This window comes from Sorex fumeus, unplaced genomic scaffold (assembly GCF_029834395.1).
Source record: "Sorex fumeus unplaced genomic scaffold, SorFum_2.1 ptg000149l, whole genome shotgun sequence".
In the NCBI taxonomy this organism is placed as follows: Eukaryota; Metazoa; Chordata; class Mammalia; order Eulipotyphla; family Soricidae; genus Sorex; species Sorex fumeus.
Window position 1 is genome coordinate 3,748,781 of NW_026606206.1, and position 27,244 is coordinate 3,776,024.

At 42.6% G+C, this 27,244-nt stretch overlaps 1 protein-coding gene across 3 annotated transcripts in view; it reads right to left on the bottom strand.

Moving 5' to 3' along the window:
• The window catches only part of SMARCA2 (SWI/SNF related, matrix associated, actin dependent regulator of chromatin, subfamily a, member 2), a 230,175-nt gene that overhangs the window by 161,637 nt on the left and 41,294 nt on the right, over positions 1-27,244 (bottom strand). For all 3 annotated transcript variants that reach the window (XM_056106879.1, XM_056106877.1, XM_056106878.1), the window contains exons 6-11: positions 21,082-21,208; positions 18,550-18,723; positions 17,163-17,336; positions 14,686-14,856; positions 5,060-5,113; positions 35-165 (exon numbers count right to left, since the gene is read on the bottom strand). In XM_056106879.1, coding sequence (XP_055962854.1) covers positions 35-165; positions 5,060-5,113; positions 14,686-14,856; positions 17,163-17,336; positions 18,550-18,723; positions 21,082-21,208 — 831 coding nt within the window. The remainder of the gene's footprint in view (positions 1-34; positions 166-5,059; positions 5,114-14,685; positions 14,857-17,162; positions 17,337-18,549; positions 18,724-21,081; positions 21,209-27,244) is intronic.

Genomic DNA, 27,244 nt, shown 5'->3' on the forward strand with positions numbered 1-27,244 from the left:
AAAAAAAGCAAGTAATTCTGCTTTAAGGCCATACCCAGGATTCATTTCCAACCAGGCATCCAGCTGACTTGCTTTAGGGGCTTCTGGCCCAAATAGGACCTTTCCAGTTTCCGTGTGAGTCACTTTGACAGGAAGGTCACTCATCTGACTGCTTTCATCAATGGGCTAGAAAAGAGAAGAAAATACACGACACTTGTTGCTAAAACGAGCCCCAACTTGTGTGAGTTGTTTTGGCTGCCCAGTAGCTGAACCTTTTGCAGTGACTGGGAATCTCACCATTAAAACAGTCTTTGTGGAAAATGGGAGACCAGCACCTTCATCTAAAGAAACTGAAAACACGTGCTTCCCTTGCAGCGAAGTATTACCCAACAGGACTCATTTGTCAACTTTGTCAGGAGTGAGAAGTACAAGGGGTTAGGGACCGACAGGCATACAAGTCAAAGGGCAGACCGCAGTCACAGGAGCTCCAATGCACTGGTGATGGCCACAACAAGCTCCTGTCTAGACTTCAGGCCAGCAAGCGTGACCCCAAGTTGCCTATAATATTGGGTATACCCTACGCCAACATATTTCAGTCTTCCTAGGTATCTGATGAATTATTACCCAGCAGCCTGCTAATACAGCCTCTCTAATAACTAAAATGAAGCAGAATTGGTTTTTGTCATTTCCCACTTAAAAACTCCCCAACCTCCACAGAACACTAGACTATCTCAACCCCCCACACGATGACCATTGCAAGGGTGTGGTTTCAGGGAGAATTTGCTAAAAGGAAAAGGTACAGTGATTTGTGTTATTTCATGACTGGCCAAACTGGCATCTGCAGAATCAGTGTCTAAAACCAAACCACCAGGTACCTAGCCCCGGCCTCTGGTACTCCGCGAAGAGGATGAAGCCAAACTCTGTTCATTTGGAACCCAGTGAATTGGCTGAGACTGAACTGAAGTTCATTATTAGATTATCTGTGATAAAACAGTTTGCTCAGAAAGTTGAGAGAACAAATGAAATGGCAGCTCTTGGGTTTAACCTATTGCAGGGAACAAATTGATTCAAAAAGCTGAAACAAGGTGATTGTATGCAAATGAAGGCTGATTACAGGGTGATTGTTCTAGAAGCAAATCCCCAGGCAAGAGGCTTCCTTGGAAATGTTTCATCTGTGTGTAGTTCACGTTGCATATGTCTTGAAAGTAGTCAAATTTAATATTTTGACAATTCATTAATTCCACAGAATCTCCCCAATTATTAATCAGAGTATTGAATAAAAATGCTTGAAGGAAAAAGTGCACTCTTGTGTTTCCTATAGGAAATGACCAAAAATATTGACTCTTTCCCTTTCTTCCTCAACAAAGCTTTGTTAGAAACAATATATTAACAATTACCCATGAACTGAACCTTTTAAAAAAAATTAGAAATAGGCTGTTCTCAGACTGCTTTCTTTCTCTGTCATGTGTGCTGACACAATGTCTGTGAGCTCTATCACTCCGCATCACTTCTTCCCTCATTAACTTAAAAGGTCATCTATATGTTCACTCGATAAAAAAAAAGAAATCTAGAGTCACTGAATTTTCCCTTGCCCAAAAAGCATACTCCGTTATCCTGAACTCTTATAACACAGCGTATTTTATGGCTCACGTCATGCCTCAAAGAAAACTGGGAATCACTGTAGCTGGAATTAGAACCTTGGCAGGACCACTGCATGAGCACAGCGGAGTGTAATAAGAACATTATTTCAGAACAAACCGAGCACAGTGTCCACTTGGCCAATGCCAGCCAACAGGACTCTCAAGCATGCTAAGATGCAAAGAAATCTAAAAAAAGTGGAGGGGCTGGAGCGATAGCACAGCGGGTAGGGCGTTTGCCTTGCACGCAGCCAACCTGGGTTGGATTCCCAGCATCCCGTATGATCCCTTGAGCACCGCCAGGAGTAACTCCTGAGTGCAGAGCCAGGAGTAACCCCTGTGCATCGCCAAGTGTGACCCCAAAAGAAAACGAAAGAAAAAAAGTGGAGATATCATGAGCCTAAGATCAGCAGCCAGTGTTCCCAAGAGAGAGTAGAGATGAGAGTTCTCACACTAACACATTAAGGATCTCCCTATATACCCGTTAATTACAGACCCAAGTGAGGCAGGAGGAGGCAAGGCCGGGCAGTTACAAATTAGGGCTGTTTCTAAGTGCTCTAATACATAGTATTCTTTCCCCATAACAGCCCACGGAGAATTTCTCCCACATTAGACATTAATCCCCTTCCTTTCTTTCCTTGTGACGGATTATAGTGGTTAAGCAACATGTATTGTTCGACGACGTAGAATAGTGGTTCCAACCTTTTATCCAAATCTGGCTGTTCGCATTCATGGTACATCTCCTGTGCACAGTGATTCTAGATTTGGAGGAAGCAACCCTCTACTCCCCCCCCAGATTCCAGTCAAGTCTCTCAAAACTTGGGAGAGGAGATGGTCTGAAATGACTCCCTTCCCATCCTGTCCTGGTAATGAAAGCCTCCTCAGTGTGAATCACTGGCAGAGCATCTTGAGTTTTCAGAGAAAATTAATCCGGGAAATAGACAGTTGCTTTTTTTATTTCTTTTTGGGTCACACCCAGCAATGCACAGGGGCTACTCCCAGCTCTGCACTCAGGAATTACTCCTGGCGGTGCTCAGGGGACCATATGGGATGCTGGGAATCGAACCCGGGTCGGCCGCGTGCAAGGGAAACGCCCTCCCCGCTGTGCTATCGCTCCAGCCCCAGCAGCTGCATTCTCATGATCCAGGAGCACATTAGAAACAAAAGGAAATAGTTTCAGAATTGGTGGGTGCATCTATAAATAGTAATTCTCTTGTCTCCCCTCCTGCCCTCTCCCACAACACCCTTCTCGAGAAAGAGATTTATGGGCAGCATGCGGATAGGTTGGACAATGGTGGACCGAAGCCCCACCCTACCCCCACCCAATAACCTTCTTGTTGTCTGCATGGCCACTAAAGGGTCTGTGACAGAGTGAAAAAAGAGACCAGGAAAGAAAGGATGGGCTGCAAGCCAGAGCTTTAGGCTGTTGGGTGGAGAGGCCCGTAAGATAAGGACACAGGTCTTTGCTGGAGTTTGCTGTTCCTAATTCCTTGGAGCTGGTCTCAAGAGGACCAAGACATGATGGCCAGGTTCCATCTGAATCAGGAGCCTCAGTACCCAGTTCCATTTGAATCAGGGGCCTCAGTATGGCGACATTTTCTTCCAAGCTCGTGTCTCCCTCTACAACGTGACCTTCTGGGACCCTACAGCTCTGAGACTGGCATTCTGACTGGCTCCAAATAGCTACTGATTTCATACCAGTAACCCCTTATCAGTTCAACTTGGTTTTGACAGATTAGATGGGGGCAGGGCTAGGCCTGACCACTGCAAAGCACCACTTACATCATGTTTTCTCATCTAACCTTTTTAGTAAGTGTGTCGGTACCCATTTTTACAGATGAGGAAACTGAGGCTCCAAGAATTTAAGTAGCCAGCCCAAGATGACTCATCATGAAACTCTGAGCCAAGGTACTGTAGAAGGCAATGGGGGAGGGGAGCATCTAGGCAATGAATTTCAGGAAATTGTTGTGGGGGAAAGTGATTCCCATCCAAAGAAGTCGTCTCCTGGGTGGCTCACAAAATTCTGTTGCAGGTAACCAGATTCCCGGCTATCTTGCCAAGTAATGCAGGTGACTTGGGCAAAGTGGGGAGCAAGAGAGGTAGCCTTAAGAAAAAAGTGCTTCTGCCTCCCTCCTTGGTTCACTGCAGCCAACCAGGGAAGGGTCATGCCTGGAAGGGTCATGACAGACAGAGTCCGCCACCATTGCCTATGTGGTGTGAACAGTTGGGTCCCACCAGTCCCACAAGGCAGGTACTGAGCTGTACTCAAAGTTCACTTGAGCTACAAGGCACAGAACTAGTCCCCACCACATGAATTCTCAGGGAACCATGGACTCAGGCTGGAGTCAGAAATTGCTCTTCACAGGAAAAGGAAAGTCAGGCCTAAGTTCTATTCAGGTTTTACAGGATCACTGCCTCACGGAAAATGATTTGTCTCCTCAAGAGGAGACAAACTGTGAAATTAAATAGTTCTATTTAGAAAAACATGGAGAGAGAGAGAGAGAGAGAGAGAGAGAGAGACAGAGACAGAGACAGAGACAGAGACAGAGTCAAAGACAGGAGATGAATAGTGAAGTAAGTTTCATTAAATATGAGGGGATAAAGAGAGGGGGGGGGAGGGAGGGAGAGAGAGATGTTCAAGATAGAACACTGGCTTCTCCAGAAAGAAGAAAAGCCTCGAGTACTCATCTCGACTTCAAGAATGTGTCTAGAAATTCTTTTGCTAAGCCTATGGAGTAAGTGTTGAAAAGGAAGTTAATCCAGTACAGGAATCGTTTGGCTAATGAAGTTTCATAATTTCAAATTAGTGATGAGCTACGGGTATTGGGTCATATTTTACGATTCTGAACCATTTTCTGAGGAAACGTAATTCCAGCATCCTTTAGGACTTTTAAATTTTCTTAAATACTGGGTTGGAGCGATAGCACAGCGGGTAGGGCATTTGCCTTGCACACGGCCAACCAGGCCAAACCAGGCTGACCCGTGTTCGATTCCTCCACCCCTTTTGAAGAGCCTGGCCAGCTACCGAGAGTATCTCGCCCGCACGGCAGAGCCTGGCAAGCTCCCCGTGACGTATTCGATATGCCAAACACAGTAACAACAAAGTCTCCAATGGAGACGTTACTGGGCCCGCTCGAGCAAATCGATGAACAACGGGAGGACAGTGCTACAGTGCTACTGATAAACATGTTTATCTGTACACAGAAAACTCTGGAATGATTCACAAGAAACTTCATCTCCATTGACTGGCAGTCTGAGAGAGAAGTAGATTACAGTATATTCCTTTTATATGGTTCTAAAATTTGACTATGCTAATGTGCTACTATTTTTACTAAAAAATGAATAGCTGAGCAAAAACTAAAACAGTACACAGAGAGTATTGCTGCGGGGTACAGCAGGGATGCATTCAGCAGAACACAGTGAAAGAGACGCAACCCTCTTACCTCTCCATCTGGTCCCAGGGTAGGCTCTCCTCCCTCCGCACTCTCTTCAGCCTTCTGCAAAACAATAATGTCACATGTTGCATATAAACCAAGAAGACGGAGGCAAGGACTTCAGGGTAGTTCTGCGACATTCTTAAATACTGGGCTGGAGCGACAGCACATGAAATGACAGCATTTCATTCCTCCTCCTCCTCCTCCTCCTCCTCTTCATCTAGCAAAGCTTACAGAGTGATGCCTTTTATTTTTCTTTCTCTTCACTATGGAAGACAAAGTGTGCATCTGAAGGGAGTTCTGTAAAGCCAGGTATAATCTAAGTCCGGCACAATAAAGATTTGTGGACTGCATCATTCAGGATTCAAAGAGCTTACACACGGCAGTATCAAGAGTCAGAAGCTAAAAGATTCTTCTTGTATTTGGCACTAGGAAGACAGATCCTCATGTAATTAACTCAACTCTCTCTCTCTCTCTCTCTCTCTCTCTCTCAACTCAACTCTCTTATTCCCTCAGAAAGTCTTTCTTAAAATGTCCATCAAGAATAAACTTAGCACCAGTCTTGGTCACAAAAAATATAAAATACTAAAAAGCCCTGTGAGTTCTCTGAGTGCTTTCTGCAGTAACTAACTGGCTTCATAATTTAGAGTATTATCACAACTAACATTTAGGAAAATTTGATGCACAGTTGTGATTTGTGAAACTTTCACCTAGTGTTTCTTAAATATCTCAGTACTGTAGTCCACTGATCTCTGACTCAAAGACTGCCTAAGAGAAAACTTTAAGACAAAGTCATATTTTATACACCTGGGAACATGTCATTGACAATATATATAAGATAATCTCTTTTTTATCTTACCTTTATGACCTATTTGACAACATCTTTGAAAAGTGTGAATTTTTATTTGTGGGGGATGGTACCTCACCCTTGAATAAGAGCCCAGGAGCTGTTTCTAACTCTGTACCAAGGGGTGACTTCCAGCAGTGCTCAGGGGACCATGCAGTGCTGGGGACTAAACCCAGAACTCCTGCATGCAAAGTCTGAGCTCTAGCCTCTTTAGTTATCCCTCCATCTGTACAGAATTCTTTGGGTTTTTTGTTTTTGTGTTTGTTTGGGGGCCACAACTGGCAATGCTCAGAGTTTACTCTTGGCTCTGCACTTCGAAAAATACTCCTGGCGGTGCTCTGGGGACCATATGGGATGCTGGGAATCGAATCCAGGTTGGGCATGTGCGAGGCAAGTTCTACTACTACTCCAGCCCCAGAATCCTTATTTTCAATTTATTAATAGAAGCTACACTACTTTGGCATGGTTACATGAGTAAAATAAAATTTAATCAGTTCCTTTACCCAGACATTTTTTTTTTTCTTTTCGGGTCACACCTGGCGATGCACAAGGGTGATTCCTGGCTTTGCAACCAGAAATCACTCCTGGCAGTGCTCAGGGAAACATATGGGATGCTGGGAATAGAACCCAGGTTGACCGCGTGTAAGGCAAACACCCTCTCCGCTGTACTATGGCTCCAGCCCCTATTCAGACATTTAAGAAAATGAGTTTTCCTCCCCCAGGGTCCTTTAGATAATTAAATATATATAATAATAATACAGAATCAATATTAACCCCACTTAGTTTACTTAAAGCATTGATTGTATAATACACTTTGCTTACATGGAAATAACTCCATTGTTTCCTGACAAAGTAGGCTTTATGGAAAAATCTTAAGTCTTAAAACCCAGGCTTTCTTCCACAATTAAAAAAAACAGTTTTCTTATGTGTCTGAAGTTTTGGCGATCTCTTATAATTTTCTTACAAAAATACATACGTATGCATACATGTGGATGCGTGTGTATCAAAAGGGCAAACTGCAAAAATATATCGCTTCTACCAAAGAATAGGAAATGAAATATTCCCTTTTGCTTAGTATTTCCCAAGAAGTCAATTTTCTGTTCATGTCACTCCAAAGTAAAAATCTTAGCTACCTAAAAAGGAAATGATGATGGACACCAAAAGCACCAGGCACCCTCTCTGGACTGGGGAGACAAGAACAATGGCAGAAACGATGAGAAAAGAAATCATCCCTGCTGCCATCCCTGAATGGCTCCATTTTTGGAATTCTCAGGCACTAAACTCAGTTGACTCTTTTAATTAATAGGAGAAAGTCAATTAATCCCACCATTCTTTCCATACAATCAGAAATAAGCTACAAATTTGGCCAACAAAGAAAATCAAATGAGACAAAGAATAAGCCAATTTTCAATATCTAGCTAGTGGAGCTGGATCACCCTTTCAATGAATAGTACATTAAAAAGCTTGAAGGACCATAAATAATAGAATCAAAACTATTCTAAAGCACACACTCCTATGAATATGCCATCGACTAGCTGGAGTGTTATCTAAAAGCTGCCTCACAATCAGGCCCTTCCATTACTTAAAATCCTCTAAACAGATCTTTAAAATTCCATTAGGCATCCAATTCGAAAGGCAATGCAATATTAGATTTCAGAAATGTGATTCTGGAATTAAACGATCTGCATTTGAATCCCAGTTCTGTCACTCTGCGCAGGGCTTGCGCTGAGCAAATCTCTAATACTTGGTTTCCTCTACTGTCAGATAGGAGCAGTAACAGCCCCAAGTCCACAGGCCTGCTGCCGAATGGGACCACTCTTGCAACCCGTACGGTCCCATCTTACACATGATATACATTGTGGGCCTCAATCTCCAGAATGCAAGGGAACCAATGGTAGTTCAATGGTGATCCTTTGAACCGAACTAAGGTTTGTGGTAGCACTGTCTGGAAACTGCTTCATTAGGCTTAGTTCATGGAATTCCATCCGTTTTGTTTGCTGATGTTCTTCCACACCCACAAGTGTTCTTGGCGCTTCAAAGGCACTGAATAAATATTTGGTGAACGAATGATTTAGAGTTCCAAGTCAATGTGTTCTGCTTAGCATACACTCAATGAATTATGATCATTGTAAGTAGTTGCCAATATATTTGCAAGTCAGAAAAGAGTCAAGGATGTACACACAAAATCTTGCTAGAACAGGGCTCTACTGAGACTTCAGCCCTTTATTTCTACCCAGCTCTGTCATGCTGTTATCTGAGGTGGAAGCCAGGTGGCAGTCTACACTCTGGCAAGAGCTGTCCAGTTGTCCCATCATGCTTTGGATTCATTCCACTCAGTGATGATCTCTGGTTGATGTGCTTTCAAAGATCCATGTTCTCATACCGAACTGCTGCTTTAAGCTTTCTTGCCCAGCATCCAAAGCCCCTTCCACATTTCAGTTCAAAAGTAACTCCAGGTACATTGTGACTGGGGTTACTGTCTGAACTAACCTTGGTCAATGTCTGAGCACCTGATAAAAATTACCCCGATGCTGATGTGGCACTTACCACCAAGATTCTTATGGTCTGAGCAGGGTCATGTGTCATGTGACTGCAAATACTTCCAGCTCAAGGGGGAACTTACTTCCACTGATTCAAAACAAATACCACCCCCCCCAAACTATGCTGCAATTCATCTCTTAAATAAAAATGAGGGAGCATTGCATTGGTGTGGCCCTACCTACAAAAAGTCTAAAACTTAAACGTGTTTGTAAGGAGAGACAAATATTCGTAGCTTGTGGAAGAACACAGAAAAAAATTTATATATATATATATATATATATATATATATATATAGAGAGAGAGAGAGAGAGAGAGAGAGAGCAATAGCACAGCGGGTAGGGCGTCTGCCTTGCACGCAGCCAACATGGCCAAACCAAGTTCGATTCCTCCGCCCCTCGCGGAGAGCCCGGCAAGCTAGCGAGAGTATTTGATATGCCAGACACAGTAACAACAAAGTCTCCAATGGAGACATTACTGGGCCCGCTCGAGCAAATCGACGATCAACGGGAGGGCCTATATATATATATATATATATATATATATATATATATATATATAGAGAGAGAGAGAGAGAGAGAGAGAGAGAGAGATTTCCTAGGACCAGAGAGATATAGAGGGGTTAAGGCACACGAAGTCACGCGTTTGACCTTGGTTCAATCCCCAGTACCACAGGGGTCTCTTAAGCATTGCTGGGTTTTGCCCTCTGGAGGCTGCCAAGCACCACCAAGTGGACCCCAATATTTCCAGCACCACAAAGCCCTAGTAGCACTCCACCGTCCAACCACTGAATTGAATTGACACCCTGGCTGTCTGCACATCACCAGAGGCCCCCGACCCTGAGAATTCCCTTACCCTCCACCCGCCAAATTCCAAAGTCAACACCTCAATCTGTACCTTTCATACCTTTTTCTCATTGAGGAATGTCTACAAACAAAGTAATATGCATGGCCACCTATCCTTCTGGCAAAGCCATATAAAATATTCAACATTAGGGTCAAGGAGGGAAAGGAAGCCCAAAATATGAAAATCCTACGTATGGGAAACTCCAGAAGAAGATAGACTAGATAGGGTACTTCGTTTAGATTACAACATAGGCTCCAAACAGCCTCATTTTGCAAAGAAACAGTTTTAAACCAAATATTTTACAAGCTATATTATAAACTGGATGCATTTTCATCCCTAGCAGGTGTTGTTACAATATGCTGAAACAACTTTCAAATGTGCTCAGATCTTAAAGACTCATTTTGCTTCGATGGAAGTCTAAGCTTTCAGAAACCACTTGGGTTACTTATTTTTACTGTCACTTAAGTGGACCTGTAAGCATTAAGATAGGAAATCAGGCAATAAAACATACCCAAGAATATCAAATTAACAGGCAACTGCATGCTACTTTGGTAGTACCTTGCAGAGAAAACCAATTCCAAGATTTTGACTCAAGTAAACTGGTCAATCCAGTTATGCAGGACTTTGATCCAAACTTCAGGTTTCACCCATTTGGACACTGAACTAATCAAATAAATCTAATCATTGTGGCATTGTGTTCACCTGCTATACTCAAATGCCCAGAATTATTTTAGAGACTTTCTGTCTCCCAGAAAATAGCCTTGTAGAGGAAAGTTGAGATACGCTGTATCATCTCTGGAGAAAACTCATGACATAAAAGAATGGAGAATAATCAGAAAGTAAGCTTATTCGTTTGAATTTAAAACAAGCATTCTCCCATGGATTTTGAGTTTTTTTTCCTACTGGCATCATGTCCCTCACAGTGGACATTCTGCTACGTATGCCCCAACTGAAATATATGAAAGAGGGACTTAGATATTTATGTTTCAGCCTGACATCAGAATATCAGGAAGCTGAAACCCCAAAGTGACTACACTTCTTAGCTGTCAGTTGAGTAGGACATGAGGGTACTGGCATAAACTCCTAATCATAGTCTATGGAAAAATACAGCCTGCAACCGTTTGAGAAATACCCCACTACCACCAGGAACCACTGTACGTTAAAGACCATAAAATGAAAAGTTTCTCTTAGTTAAAGTTGGAGAGAGAGGGGGCAAGCAGAATCCTCCCCAAATAATTAAATCTTCATTGTTCTTTTTGCATGCCCCAATGAAGAATCATCGTTGTCCACAAAGACATCCTTCCTGATAATATGCTCAACTCAGAAGAAAACCCCGAAACCTCAAACCAGGTGAACACCTATCTACTTAACGTCACAGAAAATAAACAACAAGGGGGAAAAAAAACCTTTTAAAATCACATTTCAACCAGCATGCATGAGCCTACAATTACACCACATAACTGCTTGATAAAATGACTAATATTTATTAAACACTTAGAATGTGCCAAAGAGCATTCTAACTCCTTCAGATAAACTTTTCCACTTCATCCTAACAAACCTATGCTGTAGATACTATTGCTAGAGTATTCATTAATAGATCTTTCAATGAAATAACCTAATAAATTAGCACGACAGCTTTTGCTACGTAGTTAGGAATTTAAAAGATTTCATGCTAACATGGTTTGGACAAGAGCCCAATGTTCTAATCTGGCATGTTCAAGCCTACTTGCACACACCCTGGTGGCTTTATCTAACTCTAGCCCCTTTTGTGATCCTCTTACCCTAGTAGATGTTAGAAAATAATCAAGGCAGAGGTCAGAGACCTGAAGGTCATGCTGAGTGGATATAATAGCACATTAATCCTGCCCGGCTGGAGGGATTGGCTTCACATAATTGGGCATTTCAGTACTTTAAAAACTATTCCTCTTCTAACAAGTGAACACAGAATTTCCTTAAACTTTGCTTCCACTTCAGGAGAAATGGGAATGGGAAACAAGACAGAGGCAAGATTTCAAAATAACTGATAAATGGACACAGCATGGAAACTGCTCTCTTCCTACTGTTAAACAGTGTTCATAGTAAACACCATTTAACAGTAGGAAGAGAAAATTAAACAAGGTCATATCAAGTGAGAAGAAACTCTAGTATTCGCTAAATAAGAAGAAAGCATCATAAACTCCCCAAGAAATAAAAAATCCTGCCCTGTAACACCTGTGCAAGTTTTTTTTTTCAAAAGCATGTATGCACTTTACACAAATAACCCTTTCTCAACTATCCTCATCCACCATTCTCATCCTTAGTAACAGAATTCTTATAAGCCAAAGCTATTAGTTCACAAAGTAAAGAAGGTTTGCTCAAAACAAAGCTTTTTGTTGGCATATTATTTAATATTTAAAACATTGCTGATAACCTCTGTATAATATCCAATTCTACAAAAAAAAAAAAAAAGGCTGAAAGGGGCAGCAGAGAAGTTTTAAGCTTCCAGTCAGAGTTTCGTCTCCCTGGCAAAGACGCTGGAACAAGCAACTCTCAATCATTCACTCTAATGGAGGGAAGAAGAACTAGAGATCGTCCGCAGTGTCAAAATAATCAGCTTTTGAAAGCATCTCTTTTTCTCTGCATTTGAATAAAGGTGCATCTGGAATATTCCAGCCCCATGAAAGAGAGTTTGCAGAAAGGACTTGGAAGAGACCCAGTTTCTTTCTTTCCTTCCTTATCCTATGTCTTATAGCAAGATGGTCTAAGAAGGACAGGCAGCCCCTCCTCCTCCGTCCTGCTGAGGGCCAATAGGTCGCGGTCAAAGTGGAGGTATCTTTAGAAGCATGCCAGGGAGGAGGCTGTGGGCTGACCATGAAGTAGTCACTTGGCGGGGCTGGAGCGATAGCACAGCAGGTAAGGCGTTTGCCTTGCACGCAGCCAACATGGCCCACACGGGTTCGATCCCCAGCATCCCATATGGTCCCCTGAGCACCGCCAGGAGCAATTCCTGAGTGCATGAGCCAGGAGTAACCCCTGAGCATCACCGGGTGTGACCCAAAAAGCAAATAAATAAATAAATAAATAAATAAAGAAATAAAATAGTCACTTGGCATGTTCAGTGATCCCCTGGCGAGTGGAGGTACTTCAGTACTTATCATTCCTTTGCTAGGTAACCAGGACAAACTCCAATTGGACTCCCAATTCTTCACGGTTTTCACCACAAATTTTAATTATGTAGTTAAGTGTCTTTTGTCTCTTTCTCTCATTCAACTGAGAAAGAAGGGAAGAAAGCATTTCCTGACCATTGCACTCTCTCCTATAGTCTCCAGAATTTTGTCTAGGCCAATAGTAAACTCTTGCTCAGTGAACGTCTGGGACAGAAAGAATAAGTATAATAAGCAAAACTGATGGCAAGACTGGAGACACAGTCGTCAGGTAGAATTGGCAGCACCAAGCAAAATATTGCGACAGGTTTCTGCTTTGTGAGATTAAGCTAAAAACAAAGGCTTCCTCATTATCACTCAATTATATAATTTTCCTTTTCTTATGATGATGATATAATTACCCAATACCATGGATGGAAGAAATCTAAAAAGTATGAGAAACCAGCACAAATCTGGGCCATTAATCTTTATTCAAAAAGAAAAGCAGAATATGAACATCAGTGTTAAAAAACACAGTGACCTTTTCCTACCTCTGGATCAAGAAAAACTAAGACCATCATTTCATGGGGGCCACAGATAGAATACTGTAGACTTCCATTTGCCTATGTGATTTTCACGCATGCTGAAAATGCCTTTTTATGCTAGAAATTGGAAAGTGGAATTTTGAAAGTCTGTAATGTTACTCTGACAAGAAAATGAGGCATTCCTCACTAAAGAAATGTCTAATTCCAAGCCCTGAGTCATCCCTCGTTCATCTTCACAATAAGGGAAGTCAACTTATACTAAAGAAATCAGGTGCAAGGAGGTGCCTTTTCAATCATTTATTCCTCCTCCTTAATTATGAAACAGGTCTGAGCATTCAGCAGCCATGAAATTAATTATTTTCTGAAAAACATTTTGTTCAATTATTCAGGGCACAGAAAAAAAAAATGATGAGATGCTACCAATTCTCAATCCCCACCATTCTTGGGAAGTCTTCCTGCTGATGTTTCCACCCAGCTCAAATAGAAATTACCAAGCAAACAAAACATCAACCAAGAACTAACTTACCAGACTGTGTAAGCCTCGAAGGAGGCTTGACAGTCATGGGACTATACTCTGCAGGTTACCCTTAAATTGAGATATAATAATCTTTACAGAGAAGTGATCCTAGATCTCACCTTTCACATCCCATGTTAAGTAGCAAGTAGGGTTACCGAAGTCTGTAATTTTTACTAAGATTTTTATAGTTACCTAAACCTCATCTCTATGCTTACCTTAAAACACCAGGATAGCCAAGCTGAATGAACGATTTTGGCAACGCTGTCGGATTAAATAAACAGCTAGAGACATAGCCCAAAAGTGTCTCAAAGCTATCTCTTATGTCTTCCTTGCCTTCTTTTAGATCTGTCTAACGTATTTTCTTATTTTTCATCCAGCTTCCTATCAGAGCGGTCCCTTGCCACGCTGCCATTACATTCAAACAAACACTCTCTTGCATCCAAGTATGTCTTTCTTCTGATGACCACAGTACTTTTGGGGGGAGAGGTAGGAAGAGAGGGGGTGCAGTGCTCAGGGATGCTGGGAGGCACTTCCAGGGACCTTCTGCCTGGCTTTGCAGGCCTGGAAGGTCAGTGCTGCTGGGGGCCAGCAGTGGTCAAGGCCACAAGGATGGTCCTGGTGGCGTTGAGAGTAGGGTCAGGGATGGAGGCATGTGGTGTCAGAGTCTGAATTCAGGGTTTACCATATACAAGCCAAAAGCTCGATCCCTCTGAGCAATCTCCCTGGCCGCTATCCTTATTTTTAAAATACTACATGAAACATGGGCCAGAGCAATCATCTGGAATATTCCAGCAATCATCTGGAATATTCCAGTAGGTAGGATGCTTGCCTTGCATGTGACTGACCTAGGTTTGAGCCCCAGCCTCCCATAGGGTTCCCTGAGCACGGCCGGGAGTAATTCCTAAGTGCAGACCAGGAGAAAGCTTTGTGCAAGGCCGGGTGTGGCCCAAAAACAGGCAAATAAACAATATTCCTAGAAATCGGAACGGAAATGTTTCAGATTAAGAGAAGAACCTATCTGTTAGATCCTCGCGTCCAATATGATGTCTCGTATCCCCAATCAACACTTTAAGGTTAAATGCAGTATACAGGTAAAATTAAACCTTCTACAAGCATAGTCAGGACTATCTGCAACACAGGCCTTAAACTGGTCCCTGACCACACCCCTTCCCAGCCCCCACCCCAGCCCCCAGACGGGTCACAGCCACCAGGGCACCCACCTTCTTCCTCCTCCTCCTCTTCTTCTTCTCTTTGGCGGCTTGTGCTTGCTTGTGTTCCCACACCAGGTTGGTCAAGTTGGCCACGTACTCATCAGTCTGTTGCAAAAGGTAAGCTAAGCGCCTGTCTTTCTTTTGATCTATCAGCTTTCGGTAGCCCTCTTCATCTTCTGCCTATCGAGGAAAGAAGCGTGTGTTCAGAGTTTCATATAAAATTTCAGACACTCCATGTTCCACTCATCCCTCCCCTGGACAGTGTGAACTGTGACTGGTAATGAGGGCAGTGACCAGAATGATGCAGGCTGCTTGAGTTAATCCCTCTCCGTAAGGGACTGGGAACACTCAGGACGTGCAGTGCTTATATCACCCCCAATGTCATGCGGGGGGGGGGGGGGCTCTGGACAAAGTCAGACACTTTATTAATATGGAGTGATCAAATACTTTGTCAATTTTTTGTTTTCTGTTCCTTTAACTGCACCTCAAAAAAAAAAAGGGTTACAATCTGACAAATCACCCTCTGAAAAATTTAACCCATATTTCAGAATTTTCAAACATAAGCAAATAAATAGAGAATAGGATGACCAACATCAAGCACACAAAAATTAACTCCGACTGACTCCTCCTCTTCCCAATTCTAAACTGGATTGGTCTTGAGGCATATTCCAGACATAATCGCCTTTCAATCTTTAGTAGTACAGTAAGTACACATTAAGGCAAGCAATTAAATGGGCTCTGAGTAAATAACTTCATAAGTTTGAAGCGCTGCATGGCAGTTGATAGGACCGGTCAAAAGTCGGGGATTTTTGTCCCAGATTCTGCTGAATTGACCCAGACAATGTCTCAAAATTCTGGGCCTATATGCATTCTGAGTAACATATATAACCATTTCTACCCCCACTTCCCATTGAGCAACATTGCAAGGTTAAATTGACTTAAAAATTCTAATGTACTCTAGGGTCAGAGTGATACCCAGTGTTAGCATACTCGCCTTGCATACACCACATTCAAGCCCTGCGACCCCATCTGGCCCCTCCGTCCACCAGGAGTGAGCCCTGCATGCACAGCCAGCAGGAAGCACTGAGTGCCACTGGGTGTGGCCTCCAAACCCAAACCAACCAAACAAAAAGGCTGATGTGTTCTGAGCCAGCTCAAGAGAAATCATTTGCACCCGTGTCACTAAAAGGACATCCCCCAAATCTGGTCATGTGATGCAGGGTGTAAGAAAAACGCCACAAAACCTTCAAGCGGCTGCTCCATTACAGGCAAGCTGAGGGACTTTGGTCCAGCAGTGTCACCCCAGCACTTGCCCAAGTGACAGCAGTTTCACCACTCCGTCATTCTGGCTGCTGTCTGCCTGCCCCTTGCATGAGCACGGACCCCAAATGCTATTATAACTCTAATTGCTTTCGGTTATGGTTGATCTCACTTGAAGAAAGAGTGATAAAAAACTTCAGTTTCTCTGTTATCTGTATATTCCATCATTTAATTGCAAAAATTAATGATTTGCAAATGCCTAATCATTAGTGTCAAACCAATCTGTTACTGAACTTCTAATAGAGTTTCACTCCAGTTGAATCAGACAAATTTGACTGCTTATTGCTCAAATTACTAAAAACGGACTCCCTAGCTTCTGTCCTGCCCCCCAAAGGAGAAGGAGGTAGGATGGAACGGTCTAAATCTAATAGTACTTGGACACAGAACCTTTAAAAAAATATGGTGTTTCCTCTCTGGAATCCAAAAAATGTCATGAAAACAAAATGCAAACCAGAATGCCAGCAAGGAAGAGTGCGTCGCTTGGAATTTTCCAGAGACATAAAATCACGGGCGAAAGTTAATTACTTTATCTTCAATCTGGAACTCAGACTTCATGTCCCAGATGGAACCCACAGGACACTATAGATCATAATGTGAACTATGGAATACACATTCAATCCCTGTGACCTCGGATGGCCCCTGCAAGTCCACCATGAGTAATCCTTGCGTGCAGAACCAGGAGTCAGCACTGAGTACTACTCAGTGGTAGTACTGAGTCGTGGCACCCAAGCCCAAAACAAGCAACCAACAAGTCTGATATTTTCTGAAAGAGATGAAGTTTTTACTCCATGTCCATGGCAGTTCAAAGAAACAGACTAAATATATTTGATGACCAGCTTTTGTGTTTTCCTTCTACTACATCGATTTTTCCTCCGACCTTCTCGGAGAGCCTGGCAAGCTACCGAGAGTATCTCGTCTGTACGGCAAAGCCCGGCAAGCTACCAGGAGTATCTCGCCTGCACGGCAGAGCCTGGAAAGCTCCCCGTGACGTACTCGATATGCCAAACACAGTAACAACAAGTCTCGTGATGGAGACATTACTGATCCCGCTCGAGCAAATCGATGAACAACAACGGGAGGACAATGCAACTACAACTCTTTAACATCCCTGGTGCAGATGGAAGATTTCCTGGGATTTCCCTGGGATCTGCAAGTGGGCTCCTTACCATCAATCTCCGCATTCTCTCCTTTTCGATCCGCTCAGTTTCTTTCTTTTGTTCCCTCTCTGTGTTGGCATGCCAAGTAGCCACCGCTTTGGAAAGCTTCTGAATCTTCCCGGCCACAGACCGATGATACTCCTTAAAATCTTTTGCATGTTGCAAGATACTGTTCAGGTATTCCTAAAAGAACCATAATCGAGATACCAAGTTACTTAAAATCCATTTCTGGCCAGGGATGTGGCTCCTTAGAGCACCTATAGGCCCGCCCTTACCCCCAAACCCCATGCCAGAAGCTCCTAGATTTGATCCTGGCACTACTAATAAATAAATAAAATCAATTTCCCAGTGTTGTACGAAATTCCGATACAGCACAAGGAAGCTCTCAATGGGGGTTTAGTAACCACTAAACCCTGCAATATACTTTGGGATCAGTGCTCTGGCATCTCTGTGGCTGAGGCCAAGGAGGCTGGCAGGAAAGAATATCTCTCACCCCAAGTCTGTTTGGGGACCAGGGCGGGGAAGAGATACCATCTTTGTTCTGAGCATGCAGCCTCATGAAAAGTCCCAAAGAACTAGAGAGCTCCACTTTGTGGAATACATGATAATATGGAAAGCAAGTTACTCTCAAGTAAACCGAAGGGAGATCTTTGTTTCCAGGGAGAATCGCGTTACACCAGTCATGTTTCCTCTGCTCTGATTTAAATGCCTTCGAATCAAGACTTGGAATTCATACAAAGTTAAGCTTTGTATAAATTCTACACAAAGTTAAACGCATCGTAGATTATTTGCATCTGCTTTTTTTTTTTTAAATAAGCCACAGGCACTGTGCATCCTTATTTACACCAAATTCAACATTTTTTTTTCCAAACAAAACTCAACAAGGTACTAAGTTAGGCACAGAAAAACAAACCAAATGTGCAGGACGATGACATAAAATCCAATCATACATCAAAATATTTCTAGCCCCCTGGAAAGGAATGTTTCAAAATATCTGCCCTGTAAAACCTCCAACTGGACCCTTCAATGATACTATTTTTGGATTTAGCCAAATAAAACTCCTCTTTCTCCTCTGGCCTCAGCCAAGTTCCTTCTCCCCAAGATTGTGCCCTCAGGAACCCACAGACGGCCTCCCTGACTGTGAATGTGGCACCTCTGTATTTTCTCTGCTGCTGCCCACATGCGTGGCCCTGGACAGCCCTTCTCCTTGGCCCACTTGGTCCAAGTGTCCCGACCCAAAAAGTGGGCTCTGACTCTGGACGGGTCTTTCTGCCCTGTGCTGCTCCCACCCACCCACCCAGCCCGCAGGGCCGCGTTCCTGTCTGTCTTCCTCCATCCAAGGACTCTGTGTGCTGCCCAGTTCCAGGGAGGGTGAGCAGGTCCCAGGCCCCGGTACCTGGTGCTTCTGCCGTCGCTTCCTCTCCTGCTCGATCTTTTGCTGCTTCTCCAGTTTCTCCGTCATGCGGGCCTCACGCAGGGTCTGCCGCTTGCTGCGCTTGTAGGCCTTGGAGTTGAGGGCCGTTTCGAGGGTGGTGTCCCGGCGCATGCAGGCCACCACTTCCTGTCTCAGCTGTCAAGTCAAGAGGGCAGCAGTTAGAGGGCCTCCTCCGAGTGGACGCTGGAGTCCTGGCCCTGCCCTTCAGACTATTTCATTTAGCGAACAGACTGGGAACCTTACTCGTTTCTCAGTCACTGTTGGGTTGGAGTAAAACTACGGTGACGGGGAGGGCAAGAAAGGGGTCTTGATCATGGCAAATGATGTATGAGGGCCTTTTAAAGGCCGTGTGACTTTCCTTTGCAAATCACAATCACGATCATCCTGTTGTTCGTGGACTGCCTCGAGCAGGCCCCAGTAACGTCTCCTTCGTGCTGGCCCTGAGATTTTAAAAAGTGCCACATTCAAGGCTCTTTCAGGGTTAGGAGAATGAGACCCATCATTGTTACTGGTATTTGGCATATTGGGTACGCCATGGGGAGTTTGCCAGACTTTGCAAATAATTCAGATAAAAAGCAATCATAATGCCTGGCAAGCTACCCGTGGCTTATACGGCATGCCAAAAACAGTAAACAGTAACAATAACTGGTCTTGTTCCCCTGATCCTGAAAGAGCCTCCAATATGGCAGCATTAGGAAGGACAAGTAAGAAAGGGCTGCTAAAATCTCAGGGCTGGGACGAAATGCCACAGCAGTGATGGGAAAAAAAAAAAAAAACAAACAAGTAGATGCTGTTCTGGGCTTGTAAGGAAATGAATTCATTCTATTTAATTATTCTAATGATATTAATTAGTTAATAAGCTTTTAAAATGTTTTACTTGTTTTAAATGCCACAATAACATGTCCTCTGTTTGAAATTAAAGGATGCTCTGCTAAAAGAATGAAAGAATTCCTTCCTGTTCCTGTATGGGACCAGCAGGGACTCAAGCAGCATTAATTGAGTCTCACAGAAAAGATGGGAAATGCTTTTCAAGGTGTTACCACTCCTCACAGTGATACTCTCTGCTAGCTACTTCAGTTTTATAGACTATCACAGCCTTCTTCTAGACGATCATAAGTGTGATATCAACCCATACATCCTATAGTCATACGACGGTAGAGTGTGGGGAACTGGGACTACCCATTAAAATATTAGCTTACGTGAATTTGAAATCAGCGTCTACTCCAACTATATTTACCAGAAAATTTTATAGTTGAAAGACTTCTAAAGCAAAAAATCAGAGGTGAATAAGAGCACAACATAATAAAGATAATCTGAACATAAAATTTTCAGATCTTTGCCTTGAAAATACACGTGGCTGGTACTAATATCAAGCACGTTAACAAGGAATTTTACAAAATGACGAGAGACAAGTAGATGGAGTTCGGAAGAGGTTTCCTTCTTTCCTCCTGCTTTTCCTCCTCTTCCCTCTCTCTTTGTTGTTGGTATTACAAAATTTCATCTATGATGACAAACTTATGATCAGCTGGCACCCAGTACTCACTGTCACCCTCCTGTGATATAATAACCAGTAAGGCAAACGTACTTCTGAGTTTTTATAGGACAATAGCAAGTGCAGTGGCCTTTGTGATTTCAGTCACATCCTTCAACAGACCAAGTCAAGCAATTCAACACTTCAAAACTCCTTTCATTCATTAATAATTCATGCGGCATACCCCAAGACCTTAACCAAACAAACCCATCTGACTGGCAATGAAGCTTTCCTTTTCCCTTTGGAGAAGAGAGGAAGTCTGAAGCAGGAAACTCACACCTTTGGGTCCACGAGATAAAACTCACCACAGTGAAAATTAGCTCTATACCATGCTTCTAGTCTCCTGCTGATTTGGCAATTATAAAAGAAATCATCATGCTAGGTTTTATTAGGCAGTGACTACCCAAACCATAGCAAGAACAAAAGATATGAATTGACTGGTCAGCATGTAGGTCTGACGAGACCAATTGTGCCAAACTTAGACTTGGGTGAATGGTCAACAGTTATGAAATAGTTTTACTCATTTCTACAACTGACGCACAATTAATTCAGTAGAATAGCAATCGTGTTTGTTGAAACTGTTTCACGGTCATGAATAGGATTTTATATTTGCGATCACAAAAGACGTTCTAATCTACCACCTTCTTTTTTCTTTGTAGCCGAAAAGGCAAACATGAGTTATTCTATTTATTCTCAGGGCTTTTTCAATGGTAACGGAGCCATAACTCCAACTTTGTAGACCATAATACAGGATGGAAAAAGTCTCTGATATACAGAAGAGATAAATAGAATAATAAGCAGTTCATCTTCATTACTTTTAGCTCTATGCTGCTGGTCTAGAAGATGACTAAGTTTGTAACTTTATAACAACTTTGAACAGACTTCAGGAAAATCACAAATAACACTCAGGAACAATTACATTTATTTCCTGTGTCTCACATTCACTGGGGAAAAGGTATTACCTGACGCTGGAAATTGAGTAATCGAAGTGCCTTCAGTTCCACAGTTGCTTTGGTTCGTAAATCTGGTGGCAAGGAGCCAGGCAGATTTTCCAGTTCTTGTATCCTGTGAGCTATGCGAGCCTGAAGTCTAGAGGAAATAACAGAAAAGGCAGTGGGGAGGTGGAAATAAACATTACAATTTTGTCTTAAATGATCAACGACAACCTCATGACAAAACACATCCAAGGGGGCTGGAGAAACAGAATTGCAGGTAAGATGCTTGCCGAGCCCACAACCGACCCTGGTTTGATCCCTGGCATCCTATATGGTCACCTGAGCAGAACACTGCCAGGACTTATTCCTGAGTGCAGAGCCAGGAGAAAACCTCTGAGCATTGCCAAGTGTGGCTCCCCAAAACAACAACAACAACAACAAAACCCCAACCAACCAACCAACCAACCAACCAGAACACATCTGAGACACTGATGGACCCTTTTTGATATTCAAGTAGGATTCCTGATGTTAAGCAGAGAAAAGGTATTTCTGAATTAATGCAGACAAGTATTTTGTTACTTAAAACTCTGGCCTTCCATAATTCTTCCTCTAAAACCCAGGAAAGAAGCCTCCTGGGGGGGGTTAGAGAAACAGTATAGCTGTTAAGAGTACTTACCTGGCACGCAGCTGATCTAAGTTTGATCCCCTGCATCCCACAGGGTCCCCTGTGCACCACCAGGAATAATTCCCGTGTGTAGTGCCAGGAGTAACTCCTGAGCATCCTGGGTGTGGCCCAACACACACAAACAAATAAACAAAAAGAAGAAGGTTCCTGACTCCTGAGACATTGAGGAAGCAGTCAGGTGTCTCTGCTAACTCTGAACAGAGAGAGAAAATGAGACAGGGAAATCTGATTGGTCCCCAAAGCCCAGCCTGTTGGAGCGTAGAGCTGAGACAACCAAGTTTTCTTCCTAACTGCTAGTTCTGTCCTAAGGTGATGGGGCCATTTGCCCTTCTCTGCCGAGATGCTGATGGCCTGCCATTACAGTTGAGTGAACGCGAACAGTTTTAGGTGCTGAGGCCACAGAAATCAGCCAGCTCAAAACGTTCAGAGAGAGCTCTGCCAACCACAACCACTTCCTGTGAGCAGTGCTTACTTGAGAAAAGAAAAGGCAAATTAGGCATTTTTAAAAAATCAGGCTTGGAGCAGCAATAAACAGGATTTTAAAACTTAGAGTTTCTAGAATAGAACTGCCAGAAATTTTCATTTTAGATAGCATCAAAAAATAGAATGACAGGTATTTCTCCATAATAATGGTAGAACACATGCAAAAAAAAATACTCATACTTTCTTTTTTCCCTAGGGCCAATATTACAGTTATCCATCTGAATTCTTATCTTTAGTGTTCACCTAGATCCTGTTCTCTTTTTTTTTTCAATTAATTTTATTGACTCACTGTGAGATAGTTACAAGCTCTCATGTTTGGGTTACAATCACACAAGGATCAAACACCCATCCCTCCACCAGTGCACATTCCCCATGAACAATATCCCTGGTATAAGCCCCCCTTTCCCACCCTCCCCCCGCCTCCATGGCAGATCTGATTCCCCATAATCTCTCTCTACTTTTGGGCATTATGGTTTGCAATACGGACCCTGAGAGGTTATCATGTTTGGTCCTTTATCTTCTTTCAGCACACATCTCCCATCCCAACCGGTTCCTCCAGCCATCTTTTTCTTAGCGATCCCTTCTCTGTTCCAGCTGCCTTCTCCCCTTTGCTCATGAGGCAGGCTTCCAGCTATGGAGCAATCTTATCTGCCCCATGTATCTACTATCCTTAGGCATCAGCCTCATGTTATGTTGTTTTATACTCCACAAATGAGTGCAGTCCTTCTATGTCTGTCCCTCTCTTTCTGTAGATCCTGTTCTTAATATTACATATTACATTTAAATCAATTTTTAGTACTACCTCCCTTCAAACTTGGGAACAACCTGTCTTGATTAAATTTCAACAAAACAGTAATAATTGTAACAAAAAAAAACAATAATAATCATCGTGATAAACTAACACCGACTGTACATGGTCAGGTTCAATGGAATAATGAGATTTGATTCTCTAACTCCCTGCTACCACATATATGTATAAATATATACACACACACACACACACAAACACACATAAACCTATGAGATAAATGCTACAATGATTCCATTAAACTGATGATAAAACTGAAGTTTGGAGACAGTAAAAATAACATGTAGGTGGACTTCACAGAGTTAGTAAAGGAGGGAGTGGAGATTTGACCTTTATTTCTCTGACAATTAAAATATATTCTGCAACCAAAAACTTGCCCAGTCATCAACTATAAATGTTGATAATGAATAATTCTGTTTATGAAATGTCACTGTTTGGGCTTTGTCAATTGTTGTAATTCTATGTAGTAATTTTAAAAAGTGAAACTTCCTGCAACTTAAATACTGCATTTAATACTTCAGAGTGTTCAAACAGCAAAATGGGTACTTAAAAAAGAAATCACTCAGTTTGCTTTGGAAGAGAAATAAAATGTCATCTGTTTCAAAAAAGTAAAAGTTATAGCAGGGGAAAAGTATCCTTTATCCTTGGCTTCACTGAAAATAAAAACATGACAAGATTCCTATTGGACACATCCACGTCATTAATTCTAATTTATCAACATAACTTGGTGGTACTAGTATTAGCAGTATCATCATGCTGTTATTTTAACTGTGTATGCCAATGCAAACACTAGCACATTTAGAGGCCTTTAGAGTATGGCATACTAAACATCTGCAAATTCAAGCAACAATATACTTTAACATTTTGCTTGTTTGGTAAAATCAAAAACTTTCTTTCATATTTTTTTTTACTACTAATACGCGATAGCACAGCAGATAGGGCATTTGCCTTGCACACGGCCCACACAGCCAACCTGAGTTCAATTCCTGCCCCCCTCTCCGAGCGCCTGGCAAGCTACCGAGAGTACTGCGCCCGCACTGCAAAGCCTGGCAAGCTCCCTGTTGACGTATTCGATGTGCCAAACACAGTAACAACAAGTCTCACAATGGAGACGTTACTGGGCCCGCTCGAGCAAACTGATGTATGTATTAGGCTCTAGATTAATAAAGGCCCTTTTCATTAGATTCCCATAGATCTTTTGTTTGTTTGGTTTTGGGCCACAGCCAGCAGTGCTTAGGGCTTACCCCTGGTTCTGTGCTCAGAGATCACTCCTGGCAGTACTTGGAAAACCATACAGGGTGTCAGGGATTAAACCCAAGTCAGCTTCATGCAAGGCAAGTACCTTACCCACTGTATTATCTTGCTGGCCACTCGACTTCCCAAGATCCTGAATCCCCTTGGTACTCTGGTTTACTCTCTTGGACAAACTGGATCAGGTGCTCGCCCCAGCGAATGACTGTGTCTTTCTTGATTTCTAAAGGACTATGGAACTCGGACTAAATACGTAACTGTGGGACACTGGACTGGCGGTACAGAGATTAAATCTCACATAACTGAGTGCGTGGGAGGTAGGGAGCAAAAAGAGGAAGGAGGGAAGCAAGAGTAAGAACCTCAAGTAGACGGAACATCAAGTGACTGGGATACTGAACTCGGAGATAAACTGAAGTGAGGGGAGGCTTTCTGCACAGGAAAGGGAGCACTCCTTCCTGAAATGATTGCATCTCCTAGAGGCCTAGTAATTTCTCAGTGAATCATAGATTCCCCAGCACAGAGGACTCTCTCTTTTGTGAAATGGAGCCAATGGTACAGGGTGCGAACGTGCCAACTCTAGAGGAAGGGCAGCTTCTGTAGCAAAACTCTATGCATTCACTCCAGCACGTGGTGGGAGGGTGACTCCACACTTCCTTAACATGGGAAATTTTATCTTGTTGTTGTTGCTAATAGAAATCTTTAAATAATGCTCTTCTCCGGACAATTTCATCTTCCCATCAATGGGATTCAGCAGGAAGTCCGATAAAGAGATTCGGGATTCTCAACTTTGCAAAACAACAACAGATGTAATACCACATAACTGCAGGAGACTCACTCAGTGTCCTCACGAGTACAGAAAATTGAAGCAGAATTAGGTCACCCAGGTTTTTCATACGGATTGAACAGTAAATCAAGAGGGGTTACTGTGCTGGTAAGAAAAAGAGTTCCATTAGAGGCAACGGATATTTGTTCAGGTCCAGAGGAGAAGTTTATGATTCCTGCAGGAGAGTTATTTGAACAGAAAATGACACGGGGACATTTTGTTCCTTCAAGGAGCTGAGTGACACTTTTAAAAAGACGGAGAGGAGGACTGCCTTAAAAAAAATAAATAAAAAACTCTGACAAAGCAGCCCTTGATAACTGTCAAGAAGAAATGTCCCAGGTATCAGTGGAAACCAGGACAGGATTATTAACACACACACACACACACACACACACACACACACACACACGCGCACGCACACGCACACGCACACGCACACACAATAACAACAACATGGTAAGCAGACAAGTAAGCTTCTGGAAATTAGGAAATCTTCATGTTAAAAATGCACCTTGAGGGGCTGGAGTGATAGCACAGCAGGTAGAGCGTTTGCCTTGCATGCGGCCAACCTGGGTTCGATCCCTGGCATCCCATATGGTCCCCTGAGCACCACCAGGAATAATTCCTGAGTGCAGAGCCAGGAGTAACCCCTGTGCATCTCCGGGTGTGACCCAAAAAGAAAAAAAATAGAAAAAAATTGCACCTTGATACCTTGATATAATTCCAAATACTCTTCTTACATCAGTTCCCTTGAATGTCAACTATATCACTTATGCAAATATTTGTTTATATGCTCATGTGACAATTCCCGGAGCACTCTTGACCAAACATCTATATTTCCCAAAGTGGGCAGATACTAACCCCCACCCAGGTTCTGGGAAGACGCAGGGGAACAGTAGCAAGTTCATGCGGCACTTTCTGTTTGTTTGCTTAAGAAGGTTTATTTCCGGAGCTGGAGTGATAGCACAGCGGGTAGGGCGTTTGCCTTGCACGCGGCCAGGCCGAGTTCGATTCCCAGCATCCCATATGGTCCCCTGAGCACCGCCAGGAGTAACTCCTGAGTGCAGAGCCAGGAGTAACCCCTGTGCATCGCTGGGTGTGACCCAAAAAGCAAAAAAAAAAAAAAGAAGGTATATTTCCAGGGGGCACTCTGATCTACCCTAACTGAAAGGACTAACGTTACATATATGAACAAGGCAAACAAATTGTGCCAAAAGAAATTTAAAAAAAAAACACTAAAAGCATTTCTCTGACAGAAACACAGAGAGCAAAAGAGTTCCATCACTCGAGAAAAATGGTCAAAAAGAAAAGATCCAATTTAAATGGGAACAATATGTTTTTATCTGAAGAAAATCTGTACAAATCTGAAGCAGTTGTGTTCCTATGCAGGGACTTATTTATGCTCCTACTGAATAAAGAAGGTTAATTTGTCAAAAATCTGATTTTATGATGAACAAGAAAAGGCAGCTAACTGACTTTTAAAAATTTATGATTCTGACAATTTCCTTTTAATTTTCACAGACAGGGTAAGTGGTATTACAATGGTGAAGGAAATTAATATCTGCTAAAGAATTTCTGACAGATGGTTTTTTGTTCCAACTTAAGTTCATGAAATTGTGAAAGAGATTTTTTTTTTTAGACCTTGGTCAAATCCTCGATCAGCAGATAAAGATAACCAAGTGCCTTCCCATTATCAGTGATCAAAGCTAGCAAGTCGTTCTATTAAAGAGGGACAAAGGTAACGTTCCTGTGTAATTCTTTACGAATGCCTAAGGGACTTACTCTAATGACTTCTGAGGATATATGCAACTGATGACTGCAATTGAACAACTTACACAAGTAAGAAGAGCCAGTACCCTGTGGCTAAAATTAAAGATGTCCCTAGAAGACTCATCTTGAGATGGCCTTAGAGAAATCCCGGGCAAAGGGTCCACAGAAATTTGGGATGCTGGGTTCCCTGATCAATCATGTTGAAAGCCACAACTTTAGAGAAAACATTTACTAAGTAATAATGGTAATAATACAAAAAGTAGCCAATCCACCACTTTCTACAATGCCTATACTTGGAAGAGAGAGATGAGTAGATAGACAAAAACCTTTCACACCTATGAATGGTCTAAAAAAAAGTGATTTGTGGCCA